The 13,237-nt window shown below is 33.7% G+C and overlaps 1 protein-coding gene across 2 annotated transcripts in view; it reads left to right on the top strand.

Moving 5' to 3' along the window:
• The window catches only part of pea (ATP-dependent RNA helicase pea), a 319,525-nt gene that overhangs the window by 107,411 nt on the left and 198,877 nt on the right, over positions 1–13,237 (top strand). For both annotated transcript variants that reach the window (XM_090402685.1, XM_090402684.1), the window contains exon 8: positions 4,074–4,172. In XM_090402685.1, the coding sequence (XP_090258811.1) occupies positions 4,074–4,172 (99 nt within the window). The remainder of the gene's footprint in view (positions 1–4,073; positions 4,173–13,237) is intronic.

The following is a 13,237-nucleotide window of genomic DNA, read 5'->3' as shown; positions in this document are numbered from 1 at the left end:
TACCCCGACTTATGTGAATCCGGAGTTATGCGGTTTCTTATATGTACGTATTCCCATCCTGCTTCACGCCTCACCACTAGTCGTATCTTTCCGGCATCGGCCGCATTCGCCATTGTCGCACATGCTGTGAACAAGCACTGATGTGTTTCGTGCAGTCTCCATTCATACACAACTTTTAGTTACAAACCTTGCGACTGCTTAATGTTATGTTCTTGATAAAAATTTTATCACATAAAAAATAATAATGTCATCCAAAAGAAGCAAGTCCAATTCTTCTACAGCTAGCAAGAAAAGAAAAACATTGACTTTGGAAACAAAACTCAACATTATTAAGGATTTTGAAGGCAGAATGAAAATTGTGAGCTATCAAAGAAGTTCGATCTACAGGAATCCACAGTAAGAACAATCATGAAAGATAAAGAAAGAATTCTCGCTGCTGTGAAAAATGCCCAATCATTGAATTTAAGCATAATTCGTAAACATCATGGGATTATTGGTGAGATGAAAACAATGCTTAAATTAAATTATAATCAAGTGAGAGTAAAAAATTGTCCAGTTGATCAAACGACAGCATGTAGCCAAGCCAAGCTGATTTTTGAGAGGCTAAAAGTAGAAGCTGGAGAAGCGGCCAAAGAAATTTTCATGGCCAGTAATGGTTGGTTCAACTGATTTAAAAATCGCTGTAACTGGCACAGCATCGTGGAGAGGCAGCAAGCGCTGATAAAAAGGCTTTGTCTGCTTTTCCTGAGATACTTAAGGCTATCATCAAGGAAGGTAGCTAGAGAAGTCAAACTATATTTAATGTAGATGAGACTGGCTTGTTCTGGAAAAAGATGCCTAAGAGAACTTTCATTGCACATGAAGAAAAAACGTTTCCTGGCTTTAAGGCTTCCAAAGACCGGTTGATAGTAATGCTTGGTGGAAATGCAGCTGGTGATTGCAAGTTAAAACCTCTCTTAATTTATCACTCTGAAAATCCAAGAGCTCTGAAAAAAAAAATCTAAAGCTGGCTTGCCAGTGATTTGCAAGTCAAATTCTAAAGCTTGGGTGACAGCTTCTATTTTTGAAGACTGGTTTGGTCACCACTTCATACCTCAAGTTGAACGTTATTGCCAATTTAAAAAAATTCCGTTTAAAGTTATGCTCATTATTGATAATGCACCTGGTTACCTTCCTGCAACTTTACTTGATTTTGATCCACGTGTAAAAGTTGTTTTCTTGCCTCCAAATACAACCAGCTTACTTCAACCGATGGACCAAGGAGTTATCAAAACATTCGAAGCGTACTACACACAGTGTTCATTTGCAAGTCTGAATGAAGCTATGAGGCAAAATGAGCACCTGGCTGTTAAAGAGTTTTGGAAACAGTTTAATGTTTTAGATGCTGTAAGGATTATCGGAGTTTCTTGGGGTGAAATTTCTCAAAAAACCTCGAATGGTGTCTGGAAAAAACTTTGTCCATCCTTTTTTAAATGCGAAACGGAAATGTTGCCAGAAACTGATCAAGTTGCTGAGGTAATAGAAGAAGTTGTCAACTTTGCCAGACAATTAGATTTAGAAGTCGACAGTGAAGATGTCAGCAAGCTTTTAGACTCGCATAACAAGGAGCTTACAATCGACGAGCTCATAGAAATGCGTAAGCAAAGCGCTACTGAAGAGACCGAAACCTCAGATCCAATTCTACCAGAAAAGCACATGACAATTGCAAAATTAACAGGTCTCAGCTTAATTAAGAAAGGTTTACAGATTTTGGAGGACATAGATTCTAACGAGAAACGAATTGTAGCCATAAGGCAAGGAATAAAAAAATCATTGGCTTGCTGTGAAGAAATTTTGCGTGACAAGAAAAAGACATTATACCGTCAGATGAATCTATTAGATTTTATGAAACCATTGATATTGAAATAACTTTCTTTTTTTATGTACGAAAAACTACGACTATGTTTATATTTCTTAAAAAATATAGGTGTTTTTGTTAACCTTTGGTCCCAATTAACTAATATTTTGTATGTTTATATATATAAATTACATGCAAAATTATACCCCAAGTTACATCAATTCGACTTACGCGCTTTTTGTTGGTCCCACCTACCACGTAACTTTTGGGTATCACTGTATATGAAAAATAAATATATTTTTATATTTATAAAGAATACATACATATAGGCCAGAAATGGAAAGACCCCCCATGACCCTCGAGTACTCTAATAGCATAAGAGTCATAAAATAAGAAGAGCCCACAATATATATATATATTGTGGACTCCCCTATCTGCCACCCATATTTAATTTACATTTAATATTTAAGTTTCTAGTGGTCTGTGGTGCTTTAGAGACATGTCAGACATATAATTGGTCAGAGGTACACTGAATTATCATTATGTGGCCTCTGTTGGTCCAGCAAAGCTCTAGTACCATGGATGCCAGATACGATTCGCTGTCTAACATCCAACATCATCACCTGATGATATTAGTCAGCAAAATATGCAGATTAATCCTGTAAAATTGACTATTTGGGAAATGTTGATTAAGTATCTGAGAAAAAACCATTTTAATACCAACTAGTTTCACCAACTTAAGCTGATTGATTGATTGAATGGTGAAAGGAGTTGATCTTATTTAGGAATTCAAATAAGTCATCTTTTTTGTGGTTGAAAAAGAATAGATCTTGAAAGTAGAATTTTATCTCAAGTAGATCCCAAACCCACAATATGGTGGAGATATGTGGATGACATCTTCATTGTGTGGAATCATATTTAAAGATTTTTAAATATGTATTTAAAATCATATTTTTAAAGAAGCCACAACAGTCACCCGTTCTATAGAAAATCTTAATAGGAACCAAGGTTTAATCTTATCCGAGATCTGGAAGACCCTCATTAGGTTTTTAAACACACAAGAAATGAACTTTAGTGCCAACTATAAAACGTTCCTAAAACAACAACAAGTGAAATCATGTACGCGCCACACGTGTATTGCACACGTTCAGTGTTGTTTTGTAATTTATAATTAGAATTCTGCTAATGTCTAGTCTGTAACATGTTTTGTTAGCTTTAGTTCCTATCATCAGTCCTCTACCCTGAAGATGCCAACAGCTTAAGTTGGTGAAGCTAGTTGGTATTAAAATAGTTTTTTCTCAGACACTTGATCAACATTTCCCAAATAGTCAATTTTGCATAGCTTCTGTGGTCAAGAAAAAATATCGTTTAAATGTGGATTAATCCTGTTTATTCTTGTTTATATAGTAATGAGCATTTTCATAGTTTCTCGCTTATTCAGACTGTTTTGATGTTTTTAGATGATATTAATTTATAAATATCCAAAACATCAAAAATAAATCAGAGTAGGATGTTCTATACTGTGGCAGTTTTTATAATGTCTATACACCTTCCAGTGCAGTAATTCTCTATGCTACAAAGCATTGATTGTGTAAGCATGTAGAATGGACAGATAACATTAGAACGTTGCAGATATGCAAATATATGTGGGATGAAATCGAATTCAGAATTAGGGCACAACCAAGAAATGGTCCTTTCATTAGTGGAACTTACCAACTATCTTCTTCAGAGGGAAGTAGAGTGATGTCACCAGCTTTTCTATCAAAAATTAGTGGAAACATTTTGATGATACCTCTACAGTTATTAACTGTAAATTAACATTTACAGTTATTCCAGCCATAAACAGAACAGTGCATTATTGATATCTATCAAATGCTTTGTCTATACATATGTATGTCATATGACTTTTGTCGATATAGTATATTTACTAGGAAGCCGAGAATGGGACATTTTATTTATGGCATTCATTAAGGTAGATGCTATCTAAGCAGTTTGATAATATTGAAAGTATCTCATGAAATACTACAGTTTCTTTTATATACCATTGTTAATTATAGCTGATCCAAAACAAAAAAATTTTATTTTTGATTTAAAATATTAATCTTTCTAAAAGGATAGCTTTATCTGTGATCCCTTTTAAATTTATATTATGATTTTTTTTTTTTTTAATTTCATGTAACTATCAGTGTTTTCACTTTGAAACATGCTGTTCCACAACTTGTGTTTTTTGTTTTAGATTTACAATGGAAAGGTTACAAATATTATGCAGTTTGGCTGTTTTGTCCAGCTAGAAGGATTGAGAAAACGTTGGGAAGGCCTGGTGCATATATCACAGGTAATGATAACAGGATAACCTTATGAAAATCTCATAAATAGAAATACGTTTTATTTATGCATTCAGATAATTTTTTTTTTTTTTCATTTATAAATGCTTCATTAATAATACAGAACAATAATAATTGGATAATAATAATATACTACTGGATGTTGATAAGGATGAGTAGAAATGTAATATAATAAGTACTACCAGAAATGAGAAGTTAGTTCCTTTTATGAATTACTTATTACACACACACACACATATATTCATATTTATATATACTGACTATAACCGAGACTAGAATAACAATTAAATTTATTCAAAACGCAACATGTTTCATCGGATTGTCCGACTTCTTCAGGCGCAGGAACATAGAAAGCAAGTAAACACTATAAGAAACATCGTATCACTATAAGAACTTCAACATGGACTGTAGCTACAATTCAAAGCTAACTGATTTTATAACAGTCGTTTTATCGTGATATGATGTTTCTTATAGTGTTTACTTGCTTTCTATGTTCCTGCGCCTGAAGAAGTCGGACAATCCGATGAAACATGTTGCGTTTTGAATAAATTTAATTGTTATTCTAGTCTCGGTTATAGTCAGTATATATAAATATGAACATATCCCAGTACCAAGTTAATACTACAAACTGCTATATATATATATATATATATATATATATATATATGTTAAAGATACCAAGTTATTTTAAACCTGGTTTTACTCCATTTCCCAAGTAAGCAAACAGACAAGTAAGTCAAGTTTGCACCTGCAAGTATTGCAAGTCTGGGGTGGGGGAGCCCACACGTAGTGCAAGTCTTATGGTAACTTGTTCTGGTAAAATACTTATAAGCTCTGTGTTACTAAAATCTTGGTATTTCTAAGCCTGGCTCCCACTGATGGGACCTCAGTAAAGGTTGAAACCGGTTTGAGTAGTGGCCCTTGCCTTTAATACATAGCATCATACATCTCCTCCAGGAGATGTGCTTTGCATTAAGGGTAAATATTAAGAATAGTGATCAGAGCTTATCCACCTTTACCACGAGTTGCCTTGACTTGCACCTATGTGCAGAGTTACCCAGACTTGCAATAATTGCAGGTGCAAACTTGACTTACTTGTCTGTTTGCTTACTTGGGAAATGGAGTAAAATCAGGTTTAAAATAACTTGGTATCTATAACATTTATTATACCCAAGGTAAAATACTTTCTACATATATATATATATATATATATATATATATATATATTTATTTTTTTTATTTTTTTATTTTTTGAAATAGATTAAATGATTATAAATCAAGGGATAAAAAATAATGTCAATGTTTTAATTAAGTAAACTGCAAACTAGTTTCATCTTCTTAGACAATTTCTTTATTTCCTCAAATAAAGACTAAGTATTGCTTAATATAATGCCCCATTGCCACCATATAACTGTAGCATATTGAATAGCTTCTTTCTTGGCACCTTGTCATATGCCTTTTCCAGGTTGACAAAACTTAAATACAGATCTTTGTTATATTCCCATGCTTTCTCGACTATTTGTCGTCAAGTGAAGATCTGATCCTGACAGCCTCTATTTGGCCTGAATCCAGCTTGTTCTTCACCAAGCTTTTCTTCCACAATTCTTCTCAACTGTTTCTCAAGTATACTTGCATAGATCTTGCCAGGAACACTCAGTAGGGAAATACCTCTGTAATTCATACATTCAATTTTATTTCCCTTTTTATATATGGGTACTATGAGAGCTCTACTCCAATCATCGGAAATTCGTCCTTCTATCCAGGCTTTCTGAACTATGCAGTGCAGCCAAATCCTTTCCAAATTTCAAGCCTTTGATGGCTTTTTCTACTTCAAGTATGGATATGTATTCCTGACTGTTGAGTGCTTTTTACCACTGTGCTATCACTGCTTGTTTCATTTAGCAATTTTTTGAAGTAATTACTCCATACTTCAAGGATATCTTTTTCTCCTGTTTTCATGTCACCTTTATCATCTCTAACTCCTTTTACAGCACTCTTTCCTCCTTTCTTAAGCTTCTTCAACAACCTCCAGAATATTTTGCCACCTTGATATTTATTTTCTATATTCTTGCCAAAGGCCTCCCATGACTTTTGTTTAGCTAGTTTTACACAGTGTTTGCTTTCTTCTTACATTTGTCTCTGTATTCTCTAAGATTACAAGCTGACTTATTTGCCAGGAACTTTTGATATACTTTCTTCTTTAACTTCCTGTGTCCACAAGGGAATTCTGATTTTTCTATCCTTGTAGACAACATCACCACATGCCTCTCTGGCTGAATCAATCAGTGTTTTCTTCAAGGCTTGCCACTGAATCTCCAAGGTTTGGTTGCTGTTCTCAAACTCTTTCATTTTTTCTTGAATAATCTTTGTGTATTTTAGTCTACAGTTCACATCTGAGAGCTGCTTAACTTTTATTCTCTTTAAAACTTTCTTACATGTTATTCTTTTATATATGACATTCAATTTTATCCTGCCCAAGATTAAATAGTGATCACTTCTGATTTCAAATCCTCTGTACACTCTGCTGTTCTGCACCAGGGAGAAAGCATCACTATCAACAATAATATAGTCACTGAGACTTTTCTTATTCCTTGCATCTTCTCTCCATGTGAATTTGTGCACATTTTTATGTTGGAACATATTGTTAGTAATAACCAGTCTATATCCTGAGCAGAAATCCAACAGGTATTTGCCATTATTATTAGCTTTGCTCTTTTCTCCAAATTTTTCCAAAATATATTTTTGTGTTTGACAATCATTTCCTACTCTGCTTTTTAGGTCCCCAACAAGGAACAACTTTTCCTTTTTCATTGTGTCAGTTGCTTTTTCTAAAGCATCAAAAAATTCCTCCACTTCTTCCTTAGTAGAACCTTCTATGGGACCATAGGCACAAATAAGCCTCATTGTCCAATTCCCCATTCTGATATTTGCCCGCATCACTCTACTTGAGACTGCCTGCCATTCAAGAAGATTAGCCTCGTATTTAGTGTTGAATACTATGGCTACTCCTTCTTTTCCTTGATTGTCATTTCCTGAATATAACATTTTGTATTTATTGCTCAATAAGATCTCACTAGTTTTTGTCTTTTTTGTTTCAGTCACCCCTATTATGGTACTTATCTAATTCTTCAGCCAGCTCGATTTCTTTGCCATTCAGGCTTCTTATGTTGATAGTACCAATCTTTAGCTCTGGGGATGTTGAGTTGGGGTGTGTTTTAGGATTTGTTTCAGTAGCTGACTTTTCGCTGTTCGCGTCGAAAACAAAGGGGGCCTTGATTAACGAGCAACCCCATCTGGCATGAAATTTTGTCATGTTGTACCATCATTTTGTATTTTGGTTTAAGCCAATAAGAATACAATTTGGTCGGCTAAATCCCAAATTTCCAGTCCATCCTCGTTCGTTCAGTATCCAGGTAGATACCCAACAGGGTGCACCACGAGAAGGTGAGGATTGAACATTAGGTCAGAAGCCCTGGTTGGTTTTCTACATTCCTTTAAAGGCTATGTGGAGGTCTACTCTCAGTTATATAGCTTTTTACCCTTAAGCACCCCCAAAATAGTTATTAATAGTTCTATTATTTTATTATTAACAAAATAGTTATTAATAATAAAATAATAGAACAGATAAATACTTTCAGGTATCTTGGATGTGAAATATGTGAAGGTGAAAAAGACATAAAATTAAAAACTTCAAAATTTTTACAGATTATAGGCCTGATAAATAGAACACTCAACCCAAATATAGTACGCATATTTCAGACATGCTTTGAAATATGCAATATTTTAGCAGTGCCCACATTATTATATGGCAGTGAAATTTTGGCAATAAACAAATAAGATAAACAAAGAATAAAAAAGTGAAATGAGATTTATGAGAAGAACTGCAAAATACACATTATTAGATCAAAAAAGGAACAAAGACATTTTAAAAGAACTAAAAACAAAATCAATAGAAGAAAAACTAAACAATATAAACAAAAATGGATTGAACGTGTAAACTGAATGGCCAACATCCGATATCCTATACTAAAATATAAGCTAATCGGAAAGAAAAGGCAGGGTAGACCTCAAAAATGGATAATGAGACCAGAACAGACCAATATGGTCTATACCCATAATTAGTATTATGATGATGATGATGATAAAAACAAAAAAAGTAAATAAATGTGGTCACCCTACCATAGAAACTGAACATGGTTTCTTCTTGATGCCATTTCAATCCTCTGATAAGTAGGGTGTCAATTGCTTTATCAAGTTCTTTATAAAAATCAAATTCACAAAATCAAATTGGTATGATAAGAGACTACATTTGATATTAATTAGCACTTAGATAGAATTGGAAGTGTATAGAATAGAGAATATATTTAAATGTCATGAGAGAGAATACATTTAACTATTATAAATTATGTCATAACAATGTCAGTAGAGCAAAATCTGAATATTATATTAAACCTTAACCGGTTCTGAATTAGAACATGAGGTAGACATGAATTGAGCTAAATTAATAGAGATAACATAAATTGAAATTAACTATTTATTAGCATAACATTTTTCTTGATGTTTCATAGGCATCCACAGTATGAAATGAATAGAATAGAATTATGTGCAAGCATATATTGCAATACCAATGTTTTAGTAAGGTTATTCTATTAGTCTAAATAACATTTAAAAAAAAAAAATTAGGAAAAACGAGACAAAGTCAGTAATACTATTTTACATAAAGGAGCTGAATGTAAACCATCTGATCTGTTGCAAATTTAGTTATTCAGTAATACTTCACAGCTTTCTTTATGAAGTTTTTCCTTCAGATATCTGCTGTTGTGTGAGACTGATTTTCTTCTAAACCTGTAGTTACATAGAGAAGATAGCATATTCTTCAAAGCCAGACAGTTCAAGTTCATGTAACTTGATAGAAAATAGAGGCAGATATTCCAGATTGACCAAAATATGAGAAACCAAAAGTCCGGTGGAGAGGAACTTGCCTTGGGTGATGAAAGAAAAGAGGAAATTTTGCAGACAGACACTGTATGAAGTACTACTTGAATATTAAGTGGCCTGAGAATTTTAGAGATATTTCCTGTTTTTCCTTTGATATATGTTATTGAGGTACAGTTAATTTCTTTTTGAAAGGAAGAAGATGGATGTAAATGTAATTATTCATTGCTTAGTTGATAAAGAACTCATTGAAACCATTAGCCAAGAATGAAGATTTAATGCAATTCTTAAGCGTGATGTGCATGTGATGAATTTGAATTTTATTAGCTCCATTTTTTGCAAGGATTATTGTGTTTGGACTGTTCGTGGATTTAGTATCCCATTTTTTAAAAATGATTATTATTATTTTATTTTTTTTATTGTTGGTGTTGTGCAACAAGGAGTCCAGGGACTCATTGCTGGAGGGCACTACTACTCCACTCAATCACTATAATCTGTCATCTGCATATAATGCCATGTACTGTCCACTAACAGTAGTTTTTTTTTTTTTTTCTGTAAATTGTTTACTGGCCAATTTTCTTGTATGCATTGTGAATAACTTAAGTATTCAGAAAAAAAAAATCCTACTATGTCTATTCTCATCATATTTGACACAAGTGAATGTCAAACTCCTCTCCCCCTCCAATAAAAGGGTGTGATGTCTCTTATTGTTTTTCCATTTTGAGGTTCTGAAGTGATGCTTTTCCCAAAAGATGAAAAATCAAAAACATTTAGCTTAGTGAAACGTATATATCAGAACTACAATGATATAAAAGGACACAAAGCATGCATCAAGGTAACTTATGTTCATAAAAGTACCTTCAGCATTCATGTGTGAATCCTCAGTAAAAAAAGAGGTGAATTAGCTAAAAAGTAACAGAAATAATTGGTATTAGTTAGCCAGACAAAGAGTGATATCTAATTGATATTTTATAAGATGATTTATTTAGCAGAGATAATTAACAAGAAAGGCATAACTTCATTATTCAGAACCATTTTCAAACTTCTTGAATGGAAGCAAATTTCAAATTGGAAAATGCAATGTTTTTCTGTGTTCCTGCTGAAAGTATTGATAGTGAAAAAGTAAAATAATTCTTTGAATCATTGGAAAGGAAAAAATACAATCTTTTTGGAGACCCGAGCAGTATAATAGGCAATGAATCACAAATCTATAAAATGTTATTGGTTGATTTGGAGAGAAATGCAGGGCTAATTGAAAGTACCTGGTAGATTTATGCTCAGGATGTGGACTAGCTACAGACATCTCGATCTGTAGCAGATATCATTATAAAAAAAATCCCCATCATGACCAAATTTACTTTAGGTACAGTACACTGTTCTAAAGAAAATTTACTATAGCAAATTATTTTTGTAGTCCCTATGAGCTTCCTGTAGTACAAGTTGACTGTAATAACATCATAGTCTAGTATTAAGAGATACATAAATTCACTTTTGGTGTGTGTGTTTGGGGGGGGGGGGGGGGTTCGCTTAAGAGTCAGATCTAAATAAATGGAAAGAGACTTCCACATAACCTTTAAGAAATGCTGAGAACTGACTAGTGCTTCCAGTCTGCTGTATTTGCTTAAACAGAAACACATGATGAAATTACGTGTCTCTCATGAATTTTCATCATGTTTTTATCTTGGGCATTACTCCATTAAACAAGTCCTATTGTTTTTATCAAGGAATTAGAACAATCAGTTACTGAAATAGACTCAACATCAGCAGAATTCAAGATAGATACCATCAATATAAGAAGTATCCACAGAAAAGGTCGAAGTAGCAGAATGAGAAAAGTGCCACATGGGTATAATTGCTGTTGGTCAGTAATAAATATAGGATGTTACATTCAGGGCAGTAGTGATCAGATAAAGGAAGAAGTAGTGACACCATTCAACACCAGGCACAAAGATTAATTTCTCAGTTTGGAGACTATTTCAAGTAGAATTTATATGGCAGATTTCAAAATGTGGAATTGGATGAAACTTGAATAAATCCAGATAAGATTTTTGCAAACATATTTGAAAAGAAGCTAAAAAGATTGTGGAAGAGAAACTTGGTGAACAAGCTGGATTGTCAGAATCTGATGTTCTTTATGACAAATAGTGGAGAAATCCTGGGTACATAACTCGAATATAACTCGCACTTTTTTTCTCCAAAATTAAAGTTAAAAAATTATGGTGTAAGATATGTGTTGGGATTTTTGGAAAACGTATTTCAGGAAAAAAAATAAATTGATGTTGATAAATAAGTTCTCAGCATTCATTATAATTTATAATTAGTCCCATTATTTTTAAAATGAATGCATTTAAATTTTAATTATCAATGCTATTTACGCAATCCACCACTTGCCTTCATCATGCGATATATTTGAATCTTTAGTGACAATGCTTCTGTAATTAAATTAAAAGTTTCATTATTGCTTGTTCTTTTATTCTTTTATCATTTTGGAATCATAAAATCACAATGATTAAAAAAAGAAAATAACTGAAAATGTGTATGACTTACCAAGCATCTCCTGTTCGCTATTGCTACTTCCAGACTTGAGAGCAGTTTCCTCGTATGCATTGTCAAGGTCATCTATCCAGATAGCGTCATCTTTGCTTCCATCCAGGGCATTAGAAATGCTAGTTAATTATTTCTGGCAAAATCATGTCCCAAGCTTTCAAAATCCAGTTGCACAACAGTTCTAACAATGATCTCTAAATCTTCCCTGCTGGAGTCAGGTCATAGCCACTGGCTACTATCCACTCCATGTAGAATTTTCGTATGTAGTCCTTGAAAGGCTGGTTGATCAATACATCCAAGGGCTGTAGACAAGGTATAAGACCACCAGGAATAATTGATACATCGTTCATCACATCCTAAAGTTGTTTTGCTATTTCAGGTTCTAGGTGTCTGTCCAGAAACTATCCCACACAAGGAGAGCGGCATTGAAATAAGGTCCCCTGGCTATTTATCCCAAACTATTATAATCCAATTTTGAACCATCGTAGTGTCCATTCACCATTTTTCTTGAAATGAATTCCAAAGGAAAATTTCCCCTTCGGCATTGTTTTCATTTTGAACGTTACGTAAGGAGGAGCTTTCTTCCATCTGCAAGCATGCCTGTGCATTGCTGTTTAAACTTTCTTCACGTATGAGCCAGCCTGGCAGGCTGAGTGGCTAGCGTATCCACTCTCCAGCCAAAAGGCTACGGGTTCAAATTCCACCGTGGGCATAGATGTTTGTGATTGTCTGTGGAAATACTAGTGGTGGTGGTTGACGGTAGATGCCGTTGGCGTGGTTAGTGGATTGAGTTGTGGAGACAGAGTTGTACAGCAGGTGCCCTCCCTCGATGAGTCTTTGGACTCCCTGGAGGCGTCAAATAATAATAATATAACCAAAACTTTTTAATTTCTTTTTTTCATAAAGTAAAATCAGAGGTGCAGGTCTATGTGAAGGTGAGTTATATTCAAGTTAATATGGAAAATTTTTTAAAAACATTGGAAAAGCATACAAGGTGCCAAGAGAAAGCTCTTCAAAATGCCACAGTTGTACAGGGTAAATGGAAGATTATACTCAGCAATTTGTAATCTATATTTAAGTTGTAAGTCAGCAGTTAGTATTGAAAGAAATACAGAAAGATGGTTTGATGTGAAATCAGATGTAAGAATAGGGTGCACTTTACCTCTACTCTTATTCATCATCTATATGAATCATGTAATGAAAGAAAGTAGCATCAAACCGATATTAGAATTATAGATATCAAACTTAGCTCTTTGCTTTACGTAAATGTTGTAGTCCTAAAAAATACAGAATTCTTTAACTAAATTGAGTAACAGCTGTAAAAATTTGGCAAAAAAAATTAATTACACCAAATCTCTGAAAATAGGTAGGAACATGATGGAAGTTTTTTCACTTGGCTATGCTACCAGTTATATACGGATAAAGTGTAAGTAAACTTTGGATAAAGTGTAAGTAAACTTACACTTTATCCAAAGTGTAAGTTTACTTACACTTTGGATAAAGGTCAAAACCGGTTTGGGTAGTGGCTCTTCCCTTAATGCATAGCATTATACATGTCTGCAAGGAGATGTAC

The sequence above is a fragment of the Typopeltis vanoorti genome, chromosome 13 (assembly GCF_054136105.1).
Source record: "Typopeltis vanoorti isolate ZY-2024b chromosome 13, IOZ_Tvanoo_1.0, whole genome shotgun sequence".
NCBI lineage: Eukaryota > Metazoa > Arthropoda > Arachnida > Uropygi > Thelyphonidae > Typopeltis > Typopeltis vanoorti.
This window is presented reverse-complemented; position numbering and strand designations above follow the sequence as displayed.